General features: G+C 43.7%; 2 protein-coding genes across 3 annotated transcripts; both read right to left on the bottom strand.

Moving 5' to 3' along the window:
* Positions 1-810: 810 nt before the first annotated feature.
* On the bottom strand, positions 811-2080 carry ndufa7 (NADH:ubiquinone oxidoreductase subunit A7). Its single transcript, XM_047050332.1, has 4 exons — positions 1972-2080; positions 1648-1697; positions 1219-1356; positions 811-1039 (listed from the first exon to the last, which is right to left on the bottom strand). Exons 1-4 carry the CDS (start codon positions 2020-2022, stop codon positions 949-951), a joined length of 330 nt encoding a protein of 109 aa, XP_046906288.1. The 5' UTR covers positions 2023-2080; the 3' UTR covers positions 811-948.
* Positions 2081-2352: 272 nt separating this feature from the next.
* On the bottom strand, positions 2353-17308 carry kank3 (KN motif and ankyrin repeat domains 3). 2 transcript variants are annotated; one of them, XM_047050342.1, is made up of 12 exons: positions 17162-17308; positions 9016-9126; positions 8678-8764; positions 6488-8338; positions 6163-6283; positions 5832-6071; positions 5546-5636; positions 4982-5201; positions 4710-4852; positions 4195-4395; positions 3178-3276; positions 2353-2846 (listed from the first exon to the last, which is right to left on the bottom strand). In XM_047050342.1, the coding sequence occupies exons 3-12, from the start codon at positions 8712-8714 to the stop codon at positions 2817-2819; spliced, it is 3033 nt and encodes a 1010-aa protein (XP_046906298.1). In that variant the 5' UTR covers positions 8715-8764; positions 9016-9126; positions 17162-17308; the 3' UTR covers positions 2353-2816. The 2 variants fall into 2 exon arrangements, with proteins under 2 accessions (XP_046906298.1, XP_046906300.1); XM_047050344.1 differs by having other exon boundaries at positions 6163-6265.
* Between the last annotated feature and the right edge of the window lie 1728 nt (positions 17309-19036).

Raw genomic sequence — 19036 nt, 5'->3', positions numbered from 1 at the left:
CTTTTATCGGTTAAACTACGACACATGCCTTTGAAATACACTTACTTGACAGGGACTGATAAACGTGGGTTTGTCGTTATAATACCTTTTTCAATAGCAATAGGGGAAATACCCGAGCGAGTTGGATAAGTCTATGACCTCATGATAGTACTCATTTGTCATCGAAATGACCTTGACCCCTTTTAAGTGTTGTATGTGTGTACAGTTCTTCCACGTCATTCCAGAAAGAGACACAAAAACAATGTGAATTTATAAATACAAATAAGAGAAATTATACATTTGTGCATAACATAACAGTACGTTCCCAAATGTTCCCCACCCTTAATTGATTAAAGTTGCGTGTAATTTTAATTTGATGTTGTTACATAATCGCAGTGACGAGAGTTAAACTGAGTATATAATAATACAAATCTAAAGAGACATCATATGATTTCATCATATAAAATCATCCTATTATTGATTCTGAAGGCAGTGCAGATTCTGATCTGCAAGGGTACAAGGGTCATGTTAAAGGCAGTGCAGAGAAAAGTAGGTAGTAAGGCCTACTTTTGGTAATGATTCAGCTAAGAAGTCCCTGTGAAATGCAGGTCTTAGGGGTCATGGCAACAGGACCTGTTTTTATTGTCTCTTTCTGTGCATATTATGAAAGGACAGAATGGTAAACGAGATAGCTAACGTGCTAACCCAATGCAATGTAGGAATTATAAATTGTTCCAGTAGCACCATCTACGCCTGGTATTCTCAATAACAAAATACACAATTTGAAAGGCTAAAAAGCATTTGCACAGGGTGAAAAACACATAGGCAATATCACATATAATATTTTAATTTGTATTTATTTTTTACAATATTAAAGCACCAAAGCCTGAATCAAATACAAGCAACACAGTGCTTTAAAGTCAGACCTACAAGTAGATAGGGAAGGAAATATAAGTTAAATGTATATGTTCAGAGGTATGGCTGGTCTGTAGACAGAGTGAGTTCCTTTAAAACCGGACCAGGTGTGACAGCACGCTTTGCTGGCACATCAGGAGCTTGGCTGAAAGAGATTTAGATATCAGATTTAGATATATTGCCCATAATTTGTATTTGAAAACCAGGATTACTCCCAATTTACTAAACTAATGGCCATTTAATTATGTTCAAAGTGCAGTATCCATAGCCATATAAAAACATTGTTAGTTTGTTTTCTCTATCTGACTCTGAACTGAAACGTACCTGCCAGCAGCGAGAGCCTTCTGGGAAGACATGATCACAGTGGCAGGAATTGATTCTCTCCGTCCATCTCTGAGATGATAGTAGTTACTGGCATACTTGTGGCTTGGGCCAACTGGCAGTTTAGGTGGTTCCTGAGTCCTGCACAAAGAGAAAGAGACATCATTTTATATACTATTCACTCTACTTACCCCATATATTGAAATATCAAATAGTTAAACTGAAATTTGCCGGAGATTTTTACGGTTGTTCGTTTTCCCCAGCAACACCTGGTAAATCAAAGTTTAAGTGATGCTGAGGGTGCCCTAATTGGTACATAAGGCTGGTTTGATAATGCCAGTTATCAGCAACATTTTGATGACGATTCTGTCCACTGCCATGTATGAGGAACATACACTTCAGTACAAGCTTTAGCTCTCATCTTCAACTTACCTTTTTGCTATCTCTCCATAACGCAATTGAAGCTTAGCTTGCAGATTGTGCTGTAAAATAAATTGTGTGAAATTAGTAACTCGATGGCTTTAGTACACTATAGCCTGTAATACAGTATAGGACATTTGTATTACAATAACATGATTATTTATCACATTGTTCGAAGCTAGGTTTTAACGTTAGTCTAGCTATAACTAGTAGCGTGTTGTGTCCTTATAGTTTGAGTGGCAAGCACAAGGGAAAATCAAATTTGAGATTTGACACTAGTTCTATATCCATTACAATTAATTTATAGTAATCCTGTCTAGCAAGCTAATTTCTTACCCCAGACAAGAGATTTCGAATCCTCTGGATTATTTTTGTTGCACTCGCCATCGCTGTGTTGTGAAGGACAGACGACTTCTGCTTCTTACTCAAACGGTGCTGATCGTGGCACCTCGAGTGCCATCTACTGGTTCGGCGACAGGACGATTCGTGACCATGAGCAAGACAGAACACTAACACTATTAAATGGCACTAACTTGAACAGCATTAAATGTGTTTAAAGTCACTATTCAAATTATTAACATTATATTTCACTTTTTCCTCTCAAACCCAAACTATGGACAGTAAGAAACGTGATTGATCAGTGGTCATCGAGGGATCGTGAACAGTTGATTTCTTAATTAAACTTTTCCAACCACAAAGCAAAAATAAGTAAACGTATTATGTAAATATATGTTTATTTTTTTCCTGAAAATACATACATGAATATACAATGCATAGACGGTTAGTGCAGACTTTGAACTATTAGCAAGACGATTGAGAGGGCAGTTAAATTGAAGTAGAGTGACGACTACACTAAACATAATGAGTGCAAATTGGATTTAAGGTCTCATATTCTGTTTTATAGAAAAATAGATGCTGCAGACCTTTACTTGGTCAAACATGTTACAAATGCAGATTAGTAATGGATAATAGTAACTGCTCAAGGCTTTTATGGAAAAATATCAACCTTATATTAACAATACAAATAAATGCACGACTTAAGCCAAGATATAAATACATATCCTTTATGGGACAGTGGTAATTCCAGTGGAACATTTTTTTAATGCTCTTGTCCAGTTACGTTTCTGTCCGTCTTAATGGTCTATCATATACACCGCTTGCATCACTCTGCTGACCATGTCTTATGGGGACTTGTGGGGCTTGGCAGTTCCCTGAAAGAGATAAGAGCATTGTTTTCTTACCAACCGCTGACAAATACAGACAGACCCATAACTAATGCTCACGATGGTGCTTCATGGAAAACACTCTAGGCGTCACTGTTGCGCAAGTCAAACCTGGGGTTTGCAACCAGCAGCTAGCATACCACACCCAAACTTAATATTAGAGCCCAGCCTAGGCGCTAATATTACCCAGCTTCAAATAGAAGAGGCATTGCTCATGATACGGATATGTTCTGAGCGGCCTGTACTATATTCGAGGCCAAACTACCTAGTTTGTGAACAACAACAGACATGTTTTTTTCTACTCTGATAACCGACTCACAGCTGCCTGGGTTTTGGCATAGTTCATGTGGGCATAGAGCAGGACAGCCGTATCGTTGTGCGAGGCCTCCAAAGCGATGGACAGAGCGTTGCTGCCATCCTGCGGAAAGACAAAACTCATTTCAATTCATGGAGACACGGAAACCAACATAGTTATATTAGGGGGACTTTAGGAGGTATCCACTTCGTCCAGAAAGAGACACAACCGTGTTTAATAGGTATTGTACTTGGAGTTGTAAAATGTAAAATACTACAGTAACAAGGGGTTAACTCAACGTCTTTGCCTTTCTGTCTCCCTAGACACCCATATCCCTCCAGTACAGTACAGTATGTCACAGTGTTGAGCAAAAAAAACGCCCAAATACTTTCCCACCCCATCTCGGTCCAGCTGTGACCATCTGAAACTCAAAACCATGTGCTCTATGGCCCAACTCGTTCAAACCCAGATGTGTAAGCTCAAATGTGTGTCTGAGCATTTGAACCGGTTTTACTACAGTTCATATGAAGTGACTCTGGAACAGAAGAAAACTTAAGGCCACGGAGACCCATTGAGCAGTTCAAAGAGCAAATATGCAAGTCACAAGAGGCAAACTACCCGTATTTATTCACTACCAGCATGATATAACAGTACACAGAACACCATTCTGGCTTGTTAATGTGCCCCTCGAGGGCATCTAAACAGTCTAGTGACTTTCTTTTCTGTAACAGCGTCGAGTCAAAGACAGATGAAGGCAATTAAGACAGTAGCCCTGCTAGAGGCTGGCTCTGAACGGCTGGACAGACACAAAGTAGAGGTCTACAAAAAGGGATGAAAAGAAAAAGTCTAGACAGTTTAGATCATTCTCGCGTGTCCATTTTCCATAATGTCTTCTCATTTGATTTGCACTGTTCCTCCGTATTAGAAGAAAGTGTAGCACCGTGATGGATTTTGAACTACAGTGGATTTTCAATATGTCACTTCCTTTTGTCACTGGGCTGGTGTGTACGGAGGTGCCTAGCAACAGCCGATAAAACTCACGTTGTCCACGATGGAGATGTCACAGCCAGGCTGGTCCAGGAGCAGGGAGACGATCTCGGCCCGGCCGTGTTCGCTGGCGCACATGAGCGCTGTGGAGCCCTCGTCGTCCTGCACGTTCACGTTGGCGCCGCAGTCCAGCAGGGCTCGCACCATCTCCTGCCGACCGTGGCTAACTGCTAGCATCAGTGCTGTCTGGCCGGCCTGGGCGAAAAGAAGGAGAGTTGGAACATTGTGATGTCTTGGCATCAGAAAGACTGAAGTTGAAAACTGCAAACATTGGAACAGGCCTCTGATTCCCACATTGACTGTAGTAGTAACTAAGTGATTTGATTCATTGGCAAGTTATTCTGATGCCACAGTTAAATGCAGTATTAAAGATGGCTTATAAAACATTTATAAATTCAGCTTGACACCCGATACATATCTATTGTACACGTCTAACGGAGGGCTGTCCAATACTTTATTTCCTAATAAACGATATGCAGGTGAAATGTGGTTTATTCAGAGGGACGTGCCTGGCTGGCCTTGGCATTGACGTTGCCTTGGCTGAAGAGCTTCTTGACCACCTGCATGTCCTCCTCCTCCTTCACAGCAGAGAGGGCTGCCAGCATGATAGCCGTGTAGCCCGCTTTGTTCTGCTTATCCACGCAGCACATACCTGAAGAGTAGACAACACACACACTTAAAAAGGCAGAGTCACAGACACGCGATAAAACCAGGTAGCTATTGGAATAGGCATGTGACTTCATTTTCCCCCTTGGGTTACAATGTGGAAATGCCCACTGACCCGTATCCAGCAGCAGGCCCACCACAATGAAGTTGGAGTGGGAGACGCTGTAGTGCAGGGCGGTGTTGCCGTTCCCGTCAGTCATGTTGACCACACGCGCGAGCAGGGCGGAGGAGACCTCAGAGAAGGCCATCAGGTAGTCGGAGACTCGCTGAGGCTGGGCCATCTTAGCGCTGGAGATACGGAACCACTCCAGCTGCACAGTGTGGGTGCTGGAGAGCTAAGGGACAGAGGAGAGGTGGGAAAATCACTGGTGATAAACACATGACACAGCTGATTATGCATAGTTTGGTTCTAGACACAGCTCTATATACACAAAACGCTCAGCCGTATAGTACAGACAGTACACTTTTTAATACTCATTCCATTAGGGACAAAACACTGATGAAAGATACACTTGTGTTTTTGTTCATTAGGGAAATAAACTCATCAACGAGTTTATTTGATTGTAAAAAGCTTTGACAAGGGTGGTTTTCATTCAATACCACGCTGTGTACTCTAAAGAAACAAAAAAGGACAGACACGGTAAAGCTGGTTTAACTGAAGAGGCATGTTGGGACCCACCACTTCTTTACTCTTCAGTGTTTTGACATCATCGTTCAGGTGGTTCTTCAGAATGAGACAAGCCTCGCGCATTTTTGCACTCAGCTCAAACCTATGACAAACGAGACAAATATTCAAAAGCTGGCAGTCATATCTAGGAAGAGAAAGCCTCATTTCTCTGAATGCTACCTTGTGCCATTTAACAACGGTCGGTTTGTAACAGAGATGACATGAAATCGGCAAAAAATAAAAAAGGAGATTAATCTCTCGAACGCATCATTATTTAGGTCCCTTCTTCACAACATACTTCTCTTTCACAGTGTCAGAGGCGTTGGTGGCTCCTCCCAGGACCTCGTCCTCGCTGTCGCTGTCGTCCACGTTCACGTTCCTCTCCTCGTCCGACGTGTCCTCCAGAGCCGCCGCTGCCTCCTCGCTGCTGTCCGAGCACGCGCCGTCCCCACTGCCCGCCGACGAACTCCCCTCTTCCTCCTCCTCTTCCTCCGCCTCCTCCTCCTCCTCGTCCTCCTCGCTCGATGTCGACTCATACCTGATGACGTAGAATGACAGGGATAAGATGACCGCATGTAACCGCATGTCGTGGCAACGCATTCCCATTCACTGCACTTTCCGAAACTCACCCTCCGTTGAGAATGCCGACAAACTGCAAGCTCTTCTTGCCGCTGCTGCGAGTTTGACCCGGGTCACTTCCGTCCTTCCTCTTCATGATGGATTTAAGCATACCTGGAGCCAGCAATGATGCTATGGATGTCGGTTCGTTTTATTGGATGACTTTAAACAGAACAGCATAGCACGTAATGCTCCTTACACAGATAACCCAACATGATGCTTTGTTAGGTCATGTGCATTTGATTCTTGATCGTTTATGAACATTAAAGAGGAATAATGTACTGTACATATGTTGGTTTAGGACTGTATAAGTAACAAATCCTAGCTGATACCTACCTCCAACAGATGTCTGGTTGCTGGGAGTGGTCACTTCCTCCTCTCTGTCCGCCACACTGACCATTTCCTCATCAGGGGTAACCTTGTACTCTGCGATGGTCATCTGTCTTCTCTTCAGCGCGGTGGCCAGAGGTTTCTGCTCCTGCACCTCCTCAAGAATATTCTCCCATTGGCTCCCAGTGCTGACCAGAGCTACTGGGATTGGTTCAGGTGGACTCTCAACAATGTCAGTCTGTGTGCTCTGGTGATTCTCATTGGATGGTAAATCCCCCCCTACACATGCATCCACAACCTCAGGGCAACAGGACACTGCCACATGTTGCAAAGTGCAAGTGGACGAATCAGTTGCTACTTGAGCGTTTGCCATGGTAGGTTTGGCAAGGACACCCTTCTCAAACATGACCCGGGACTTCCTCTCTTCTTCTTTGGCTTTCAGCGCTCCCAGGTCCTGGTCAGCTTGGCTCAGTCTCCCCTCCAGAGCCCAAATGGACTCCTGTTGGAATTTGATGGTGTCTTGTAAGGTGTCCATCTCTCTCTGTGCCTCGCTGGTGACGCCGAGCAGAGATTCCATCACCCACACAGAGGCCTCCTGCGTTTCCACGCCCACCTGGACTGCCTCGTCGCAAGCGGACGCCTCTTCAGTCCCAACGCTTTTCTCGCAGACGGCCACCTCTGTTCCCTCGGACGCGTCTTTCACTTCCTGTCTGTAGTAGAACACCCCTTCCTCCAGTGACACGTCATCCCCGACTGCCACCGACATCTTCTCCGCAGTCTCGGCTGCAATTCTTTCTGGAACTTTGGCGGAGTTTCTCTCAGCCTTCACCTCTGTTTTCTCGCCCAGTCTGTTGACGTCTCCTGTTTTGCTCGAAGTCGGAGGAGTTTCCGGAACTTGGAACTCCGCGTCCACTGTGGTAGAAACAGTCACTGTTGTGGTCGTCTGTCGTTCTTGGACCACCGTCTCTTTGGCAGCTAAATCTTTCTTCTCCTGCAGCGCTGACAGAAGCATGTCTTTCTCCGCACGCAATTTAGCCACTTCTCTCTCCAATGCCGGGACGCCCTTCACCCGCTCCTCCATCTCCTTCAGTTGCCGGAGGGCAGTGGCCATTTGCTCTCTCACCGTCTGCAACTGGGTGGGTGGTAGAGAAGCCATTCCGGTGGTTGAGGCAGGAGTGCTTCTACCAGAGGTGTGAGGACTGAGTTTGATCCAGCTACTCTGGGGTGGGGTAGGGGAGACCAAAGACTGTAGCTGAGGCAGACCATCCACAGTGGTTGTGTTTGCATGGGAAGTCAAAAGAGGAACATTTGTCTTGGCGCCCTCTCTGAAGCCTGGCTTGGGAGGGTCTGAAAGCTGGAACCGGGTGCCATTTTGGTGCTGGTGGCTCTGCTCTTGCTGTAGTCGCCGGCTGGTTTCGAGAAGGGTTTTCTCCACCCTGGGGTTGCGCAGAGGAGGAGGAGGAGGGGGCATTTTGGAGCCGGCGGAGTGCGGCGGGGAGCTGATGATGGTGAGAGGGGACAAAGGCTGTGCTTCGCAGGGTGCCGAACCGATGCGGTTCCTCGGGGGCGGTGGAGGGGGAACTCTGCCATCTTCGCTGGCGGGGGACGAGAGAGACTCGGTGGAGGTCCAACCGCTGGCTCGTCCACCGACGCTGGTGCTCCGCTGCGAGACTTTGACGCCCCGCGTCGACCTGCGGGAGCTGAGGGGCGCCCGGCGCAGGTTGTGACCGCTCTCGATCTCCTCCACGTACTTGAGGAAGTCCAAGTCCAGCTGGAAGCCATACGGAGTCTGGACTGAGTAGGATCCCTGTGGATCTGCCTCTTCCTGGCTGGAGTATAGGAATGGAGCACCCAAGTCTGCGGGCACAGGAACGCATCGCAAGGAACAACTCAGGGGGGAGGGAAAAACTTGATTTGGTTTTCAATCCCACAAATGGCCTGGGTTAGAGACCCTGACCACAAATGGCATCTTAGCAACACACTGTTGACCGATGAGCAGTCAACACTACTGAGTGAAACTCTAATTGAATCCTTTTAGCTGTATGCAATAACACCACAACAATGAAAAAAGTCTCAGCAAACATGGCAACTGATACTTAAGAACTTAACCATTAGCTTCCCACTTGCTTAGGGCTTAGAGTAATGTGTTGGGTTGTGTGCCATTATTCTAAATCTGATGTTTATGCCATAACTCACCAGGCAGTTTTGGGTTAACGTGCACAGACTGAGTCATCTTCCCGGACAGAGATCTCTAAGCAGAAGCCCCGACAGTCAACTCACTATCTGGGGAAAGAAGGAACAGTCACTTAAATCAGTGTTTTTTCACTGCTTACCTGAAAAGAAAAGAGGTGAGGAGTAGTAATCAAATGTGGAGAAGAACTACCTGAATGACTGGCTTCACATTTATGGTTTGATGTTGATGTTGAATAGTTTAGAAGTCAAGTTTCTTTCTCAGCAACTACCATTCGATCTAACAACAGAATGTTTGTTTCTTCTTCTTTACCGTCAGTTTGGAGGATGACTCCCATAGTTACCTTTTGTCATGCACTCGCTGAAGGAATCATAAAGCTTTTCTTGACGGAGCAACAGGGTTCACCTTGGGTTCCTTCTTCCTGCTGTCACTCCAACTGTGGGTCACAGCTCCCCTGAAAGAGAGAGAGAGAGACAGAGAGAGAGAGAGAGAGAGAGGGTCAGAGTAGCCTAACCTACACTACGCATACATACACACAAACACAGATCTGTTTCCCCACACCCCCAGGCACATTCCACCACACACTTCCCTCCAACATCCTGCTGGCAAGACCAGGCTAGAACGTGTCGCACTCATCAAGTATCTGAACAAGGTAGCCCTCAAAACACAGAAGAATGAACCCTTGTCTGGGATCTCTCATGACCTAGCCATCTCTATCAGATCAAATCAAAAGTGACTTTAGATCCTCAAACATGGTAAAACGTGCATCCATTGCATTGCCCAAGAATAAATAGATACCCCATTTGGATGATTCAATAAAAGCACAAATGTTCCTTACTTAGGCTAATCCATCCGAGGTTCCGCTGCGTATCAGAGGAATGGCATTCCCTGATGCTGGCTGTTAGCCTGTAATGTCAAGTTAGCTTGTTGCTTCAAGTGGAGACTGGGCTAAGGGACTGGTTAGCTTCATCCTGTCAGCTGCAGGTCACTGCTTCATAACCTGAGGGAAAACCTGTTACCTCCTCCTCTAGGGGGTCAAAACATGCATTGGGGGTCAGAGATGGTTGTGCTTGGCGCAGATCTATAAATCACCTGAACGTCCAAACAACTAGGGCTCTGGCTCACCCTTGTGAGTGAAGGATTAGTGAGCACCTCCCTCAGAACAGGATTAGTGGAAGAGGTGTGGGTCAAACCAGGTACAATTAATGAGCTTGTTAGCTTTGATAAACAGTCCCGTGCTACTTTCTAAAGGGTAATGTATTTCTTGTTACCAAGTCATGCAAGTTCCAGTCAAAATGCAGAATGACTTACACCCCCTTTGACCTGTCTGAACTTGTTCATTGGTAAATGTTACATTTTTGTTTTTAAAATGCCAACTTCAGATGTGTGTTTGTCGGAGATCAGGCTTTAAAAGAAGAATTCCTCAGATATGGCATCTGGGTCTCCATTGAATACTCGGAGGCCTCGCTGTTCTTGTCAGTATGCTGCAGATAAGAAGGAGTGCAGGTTCGACACAACCGCCTAGCCTCCCATCCTATCCCACTCCTCCTCACTCACAGCCTGCCTGCCTCACTCAGCAGAAAACAGGCCAGTTCAAATGTTTTTTTTCCAGGTCCTGATGACAGGCAGCAAATTACAGGGCACAGGGGGAGAAGGCACATTCCTCTACACCCCTCATCTTCCATCACCAGCCGGGAGCCACCACAGGCATCTCTCTCTCTTTCTCTCTCTCTCTCTCACACACACACACACACCAGCTTTAGGTGTTTTTCTGCCCATAAAACACATTGGTCTCACACGGGGCAAATGTCATATGACAGCATAACTGACTGGACACAATAAGTCTTAATGGGGGTAAGTTAATGTAACCTAATAAAAGGCAGAGGGGTTTAACTTTATAAAGCCCTCAGTAAATTCCATTGTAAATGGACACACCACATTGCTTTACAAATTGTAGCCGTGCTAGGCGAATGCAGTTTTATTGGATATATTGCCATGCTGATTGGAGGTTTATGTTTAGCTCTCCTCCTGTTTAACATAAGCTAATGTTTCTTCAACATCATTCTCATTACTGAGAAAGCAGTTTCCCGTAAGCAGTCATAAATCCAACACTGGGGTCTACAGTTTTGAAACAGGAAATGTCCTGGTCCAGAGTTGGTTTCATCGCCTCAGCCCATGTTTTGGAAAAGTGACCTCATCCCACCACCACCCTTTTTCCTCGAAAAAGGAAGCAGAGGGTCGAAAAAGCTGACTGACAATGAAGAAGAGGAGAGGGCCTCTAGCTGCACAGAACCTGATAGGACTGTGCCCCGCACATATTAACCCAGTTTCTGGTGTTCATGGACAAGGGCAAACCTATTCATTCAACTAGCCCCCCCCCCCCCATCCATTGGCTCACTTTAACTACCAAACTACTTTACATGAGAAAAGGCCCATTCTCAAAAAGAGACACTTACTAGCATGCACACATGCAAGCACTGATGCGTGCACACATACACACACTCGGATGTATACACGCACGCACAGATACACACACATTCCTCCACCTCCTAACACACACACACACGCGCGCGCGCGCACACAAAGTAGGGCCTCAACTTCCTCACTGGATGCCTCTCTGCAAGTGGTTTAGCTGCTGGGATAAATCTGCAGTTTCCTGAAGGGAAGCAGGTTTGAGAGTACCCCCCCCCTCCCTCCCCCCAGCCTCTGACACCCCCAGGGAGACCTCCTATTGTCTCCCAGTAAGAACTCCCGTCTCTCTCCTGCCAGGAAGCCCATTGGCCGCGCTCAGGAAAGCTGCTTCCTGACGGCCACAGGAAAAACGCCACGGTGAAGGCAAGCAAAACTGAGAGCTGAACAAACACAGCGTTGGTGTGACACAATAACAAAAGGCCCTCACTCTCAGGCATGCAAACACACTTTGCTGTCCTGTAGTCAGCGAGGGCCCAAGCTAACATCACATGACATCACATGCAGGACTTAGGTAACATGCAATTAAGACTAGGTTCTACGCAGTGTGTCGACCCGAACGCTCAAGTACAGGAAGTTGACAGAAATAACAGACTGACACCTGAACATATACAGACCTCATCCCTGGGAACATGGGGCCACATCCTTGCAAAATTCTTTGTCATATGAATCACACTTTCCTTTTTGTCAATCAAAAAAAAAAAATGTTCAACTGAACTTCAGACCTACATCTTAATCCTTATCTATGAACATCGACTTGGTTTAAAAAATCACATGCATCTCATAACCCCCCCCCCCCCTCCCGCCAAAGACAATCAGCCACATTCAAGCCCAACAATGAAGCATTATGCTACTTCAGTGGTGAAGCTGTTTCGCTGAGTTTTGTGAGCTCTCCTTGTTTTCCTCCGCCCCAATCCCCCTCACTCTCCACAGGTTCAAAATGTCACAAAGTGAATTGAATCAGGATTGAAGAAGTCCATGACTTAGGTTGGCATTTGAGAGACAGTGTATGTCTCAGAGTCTAGTCTACCCATGGCGCCATTTTGGACTGGGTGAAGGGAAGTCGAAGTCGAGCTGTGGGGTTATATTCAAATGCTGAGAAACAATGGTCTCTATGTACGTCTACCCACCCGCTTTCTATAACTGTCACTAAGCAGCCCTTCTTGGTGTCCTTGTGTAAAGTAGATGAGGGTGTGAGGTGGCACTGATTGGCTACACAAGGGCCAGTCTAAACACTGCAGGTGGAAGCCGTTGCTATGTAACTTCCAACCGACATTTTCAGACGCGTAATCTTGGACTACGCCCATCTGGTTGACTTGACCGGACTTGTAATGACTAAATTGAATTCAAACGGTAATGTTGACATCTTTGGAAAGAATGACCCGTTTTAGAGTCCCATTACTAGTTGAACACACAGTACAGGACATTCCACATCAAGAGCAGTTCCCAGAGGCAGGGCCTGGTCATAACCCATTGAGGAACACCCATGCCCAATGGATAAAGTCCCCCTTCCTGAAACAAAGCCGTTCATAGAAATTACTACTTTGACCAATTATCCACCGTTTCCACTGGTCGTTGCTCCCAACAGTTCCAGGTCTGGTATCGAGAACAGTCACACAGCATTATCCTAAAGGAGTTTAGCTAAAACAGTCGCCTTGTTGCAGTCTTAGGTGGTGTGCCATGCAAGGAACATCATTGCCTGGCGCTGTAAAATATTGTATCAATTCTTTAAATGAGAAGATGAAAGATTTATTTTATCTTTCAAAAGCAAAGCTTGAGTGAGTGTCAAAGGATTAGCAGATATTTGATCCCTGAAACCTTTATTTAGCCTGGGTCTTGATGAAGGTACCAGAAACGTCTGAAGTGCCCCAAAATTAGTGTGTGCAGGTACATTTCTTTCTAATCTATTCCTGTTTATGATATTATAAACACACACAATTTTGAAGATTTTTTTTTTTAAAACAAGCCTCCTTCTCCAACAGTAGCAATTGAAGCTTCCAGATGTTTGATTATCGTACAACTAGTAAAATACCAGATGTCATCTAGCGCCTGTCTACACAGAAACAACTAAAATACCTGTTATGTTTTGGTGGTGCACTCAACACCATCTTTTTGATAAAAGAAGACGGCAGAAGAAACAGCTAAAACACTGCGTTAGACAGGAAACGCTGGGAAATAACTGTTAGTTACTCTTATGAAAGCTAACTATAAAATAAGAAGCACAAAATACAACTGTTTTAAAACAACAGTTGTTCAACTTCTTGACTGTACTTTAAAGAGGCATTACAAAACAGAGCTTAGTTCGACCACTGTATTTCCTGGAAAAAGCAGATGTACTATAACTGTGCCCATCAGCCATAACTGTTTCTCAGCAGACAAAAAACAGAAGGTAAACACAAGATAGTGTCCTTACCAAGGGCATGTCTTCAAATCCAGCTGTCTCCCATTTTGACAGTTATCAATTAAAGCTAAGTTCAAGAATTCTGAAGTGACAGTAATGAAGGCATGCACAAAATGTTAAAATGATCTTGGTAAATGAGTTTTTCCTGTGAGAAGCTTCAGATAACCTCCTAAGTGGGAATCCACAGTATCTCAGACACTGGATTTGATTAGAAGGCTCTCTCCCAGTTCTTGTTAGTGAGTGGTGAGCAAACAGGGATATTTTTAGCCAGTTATCTTTCATCCACCATTTCTCAAACGCTGTAGTGTGGGAACTGGAATCAGACTGACCTCCTTTAAAATGTGTTTGTGAATAACAAATAATCATTAAACAGGCATTACATCCTAATACAGTGGTTAGAATCATTTTCCAAAACATTGAGACAGGCCCTTCTTAAGGGAACTCTATAAATCTCAGCAAAGGTTCCAGTGCTGACGATTAAAACAATGGGAAAACATACAAAACAAGACGCCCTCTTCACAAACTCTAACTTCACTTTGATTTCTTTGTGTTGTGTAATTAAGAAACCCACAGAGATCTGGTACAATTTAGTAAGTAGCCATTTCTATCTTCAAAAGATGAAGGCTTGCTAATTAAGAAGAGAGGATTCTACCATTATGTTGCATTTAGCACTTAGGCTAAATTGCTGGCTGAAAATGCATAGATTCTCTAGAGTTAGTGGTACTCTTTGACTAGGTGTATGGTCATGTAGGCATGAATATAAATATGCCTATGAACGGTGCTGTAGCAATGTACTTCTTTTAAAATGAACAAAGTTTATAGTCATGCTCAAATAAACCCAAACATCTGCCTGGGCATTGATCTACATCAAACAGTGGTTTCTTCTAGATTGGTTACAGAGCTTGGCAAGTACCTGATCTAAAGCATCTCACATAACATGAAATCCTTTAGTTCTCTCAGTGTTGTCTGATGAACCACAAAGAAAAACAAAATCAACAATTCCTGAATTTTTTATTGTAAGCAAGCCTCTTGGGGGGGGGGGGGGGGGCAGACAAATGAGGGGGGCCTGGGCCCTACCTTCATAGCTAAGCTACTGTTATGAAATGAATAATGAACTGAAATGTATTTTTTGGACTGGATATCGAGCCCCAATATAGACTTTGAATATTACAGCCCCCGCGATGATCTGCACTTTTTGGGACTGATTTCAAAGTAGATATTTGCACAGAAAATACCTAGAGAACAGCCCAGCTCTCACTGGCTGTGAACAACTCAGCCAGTCAGATAACTCACTCACAGGCCACAAACCTTTTAACACAGATTGGATTTTCAAAGTGCATTTAAATGAAATAGGACCGAAAGTGCAGAGAAGGGTATTTGTATGAAAGAATACAACCTAATATGGACTTTTATTCTCATCGCTCAGACATGGGGCATGTCCCATGTATCAGACTATTACACTAGCCACATAACACTCCCCGCACTAAATTTACGGCGGTTCTATTTTTGAGATGCACGCTGTAAGTCATACCCAAGTGTGCCGTTACAGGAACTAACCATCACACATCCTTTGGGTGAGCTCATCAATGTTGTTGAAAGCTTCACACATCACCATCCAACAGACAAAACTGTTTTGAATTGCACCAATGAGTCTCAAGCTTTATCTAGGATAACAACACATCAGTCAAGTGTGGAGGATCCTGACAAGGTGCTTGCGAATGAGCCTCACCCGATAAACCATGCAGAGACTAATATGTTGCAATCGTATCATGCTGTTTCGCAGATTACCTTTATAGCTTAGACAATCAGAAAGTTTATCTTTTGTCATTAGCAGGGATTCTGCTGTTTACAGACAGAGACATGGAGGCAAAAAGATCCCACAAGTGATTTCTTTCTTGATCTATTTTGATTTAATCTTTATTTCACCTTACTCTGACCTCAGAACAGAATCTTCTGTGTCAGAGAGCACGTTGTCAATGAATCATGTGAATCGGCTTTGTCTATTTGTTCAAATATTTGTTGATGAATCCTAGTTTAGTTTAATATTTCTTTCCCACACTCCCCAATCAGTTCTCAAATGTCTACAGAAGATACATTCAGACATTGTACACAACAAGACTTTATTAGCTTGCAATGTTTATATCTGGTTCGACCTTCCTGAAGTAAAAATAACGATACTGAGAGGTCAGGAACTTTAATGATTGTACTATATGTGCAAGCTGAATGAAAAAGTTATTTTAATCCGACTTAATATTCAGATCTGAGAGTTACAAATACCTATAAGAAAACGTCAGTGAATCGAGTTACTTGAATTAAAACGCAGTGTAGTTTGATGGTTGTCAAGGAAGGTAAGATGGACCAGGGAATCAAACACTGGCAATGAGCCAGCAAAGCGAACAGAATCACATGACAGACAACATGGAGATGGTTAGCAGTCAAGTGGATGACGATGAGTCTGGGTAGTACAATTAGGCAGGGGCCGCACACTGCATGACCAGATAGGAGGAAATAATCCAAATTAGCCAAAACAATATGAACCCAGGCAGGGCCGGCCCAAGCCTTTACAGGGCCTTAAGCTAAATTGACTTGGGGACCCCTTGGCGTTGTTAATATATATATATTTTTTTAAACATTGAACTGTAATTTCATGTGCTCTTGGGGGCCCTGTGGTGGCCACGGGGGCCCTAAGCAGTTGCTTAATTCACTTATGCATTGGGCCGGCCCTGAATCCATGTTCTGTTCGGTTGTGCATGATGTGATCGCATGTTGTTGTGGGAGACTGTGGAACTCAACTTGGTGTTACTCAGTAGAGTGGTAAAGATTTGGCACCACTAACACAACATGAGGTTGTTAGGATGTTAGGGGGTTGAATCTCCACTGACAATTTGGGGATTTCCATGTTGTGTCCCATTGTTATATAATGGCTCAAAGAAATTGCTAGATAATACGAATATTTTTACTATCCATCCTTTGCACATCCCATCACATGGAATGTGTTGCACAGCTGAAGGCAAAGCTGGAGAATAATATGTGATAGATATACATAACTTTCACTCATCTTTATAAGTTGTTTGTATAAGATGGTGTTGCCTTACTGCTGTAGTGAATTAACAGGCACTCTTTAGTGAGATCACAACTGCATCACATTTTGTATATTTCATGGGACAAATTAATGAACTAGTACGCTACAGTAGCCTATAGAATCAGTCGAAAAGTACATATATAGATGCATTAAGGTGATGATCAATAAAAATACATTCCGCTCCAAAACGTTGCTCATAGCCAATATAATATTTTCATAATCTATACATTCCAAAGATGGTTAGAAAATGCAAGCGCCAGCGTTTTAAGGTCTGCGTAGAATTGTAGGTTCGGAAACACCCTTTTTGTCCCAACATCAAATGTAAAAGTTTACAATGTTTACAACACGAAACAAAACACTTACGTAGCACTATAAAGGACACTGCCTTTGTAAAACTGTTGCATACCATTTGCACTCTCCTGGTGGCATGCATTTACCTGTAGCTAACTTTAATTTATACATTCAACCATCTGTGTTGTACATTATCGTTCAAGAGAAAATGAGACCGCGTACAGTATGCTATCAAATTTCTCTTACCTTTCAGTTTCTCTTTATAGGCGCTCTTAAGAACTCCTCACGACATTCTTCGGATAAGGTAATAAAGCTGGAGAATGAGTAAAACCTTGCCACCCCTCGCGCTTTCCCCGTTCCCAGCTCACTCTTCAAAGGTCTTGACTGTCAATGACAGACATTAGAGGCGTCCAATGAAAAGGCGCTATGAGGCCAAATGATGTGGACAACAGAGTGGGTGGGAACCGTGTTTCAAGTCAGTCTGATGGCGGCAAGTGTGTGGCCAACACGCCTCAGTTGTTATAAAGATAGTCAACCCTTGATGCCATCTATGTCAATTGCAGTGGAATAACGTCTCTAGATTTTAGTCTTTAATTCTAAGTGAAATTGTGGAACTAGGCAATCCATTCATAATAAAATATAACCAATAATAACTGGTGAATAAATAACCTAACATTGTAGGGCAAGTTTATCCATGTGACTCAACAACAAAACCCACTTTCAAGTCTTCAAACATTTGATTTGATTTATCCTATTTCATAATGCCAAGTCAGTTTAGAGAATCATGCGCACAAATGTCATATCTGATCTGTTAAGAAAAGAGAACAAAACAGGAACATAGCTAATCAAATGATTTGCATTACATCTTTATTTTCTATGCTGTGTTTTGTATTCAGTGTGTGTATGTGTGTGTGTGTGCGTGTGCGTGTGTGTTTGTGTGTAGCCTTCCTGACATAACCTAGTAATTTGCACTTTTATAGGAGACCTTGTTTAGGTGTTTGTAGTTCCCTTCAGCACCGTGCTGATAAGTACTTTACATTTCAAACAGAAACAGCTCCCGATGTTCTTTTTTCAGACAGCTATCCGCTGTTTACTGTGCAAGGAACGCGCTTCCAAAGCACTGCAAACAGGGAGAGATTTGATAGACTGTAGTCAGAATTTGTGTTACAGTCGTAATTGTTCACTTTTCATGTTCAGTCATTATCTCATGATATAAGTCATGACATTCTAATCTTGAAATCAACTGTGTGGACTTTCTCAGCTGAGTTGCAATTGAGGGACCTGACAGGAGAGGGCACTATTGCATCACAGTTACATTTCCGTTTCCATCCAAGCGTAGGCTCAGATAAAATAAAAAAGGTTAAGCACATCAAGTCCTGTCCTTGTCTCAATACTTTTCTAGTGGCCTCTATGTTATGTCACAGAGCTTGTAAATAGCAACAAGTTTATGAGTCAGCAGCGTGCATATTCCTATCAGAGTCTAGACACTATTTTCAAACAAGGATTTTGCAGAGGAAATAGACCAAAGGTGCCAAAATATGTTTGGGTCAGTTTTGGCACATGCGAGACCGAGGCAAAGGCTAAAAGTGTAAGAAGGGAGATACCAGAAAATGCAGAAAGATAATACTCCTACTGAGACAAATTGATTTGGAAAATATAAACAGAGCCTGGAGGAGATAGGAGGAAAGTACATAGTGTGCCTGTAGACTGGAGAGCCACTACTGTAAGGTTTAAAGGGAGTCAGGTGGCTGAGCGGTTAGGGAATTGGGCTAGTAATCTGAAGGTCGCCAGTTCGATTCCCGGCCGAGCCTAATGACGTTGTGTCCTTGGGCAAGGCATTTCACCCTACTTGCCTTGGGGGAATGTCCCTGTACTTACTGTAAGTCCCTCTGGATAAGAGTGTCTGCTAAATGACTAAATGTAAATGTAAAACCAAGATGTGGAAAGCACATTAAAGTAAGAGCATTCAAATCCTTTGGGGATGCCCTGTTGTGTTGACTGACTTTGGAAGTGATAGATCATTGCTTCTTGACCCTTGAGATGTGTGTAAAGATAACTGCTAAATATTTGACCAGATGTCTTTAACTCTGTTGAGGATTTGAATATTTTGATATATTCATA

The sequence above is a fragment of the Hypomesus transpacificus genome, unplaced genomic scaffold (assembly GCF_021917145.1).
Source record: "Hypomesus transpacificus isolate Combined female unplaced genomic scaffold, fHypTra1 scaffold_107, whole genome shotgun sequence".
NCBI classification, from domain to species: domain Eukaryota; kingdom Metazoa; phylum Chordata; class Actinopteri; order Osmeriformes; family Osmeridae; genus Hypomesus; species Hypomesus transpacificus.
This window is presented reverse-complemented; position numbering and strand designations above follow the sequence as displayed.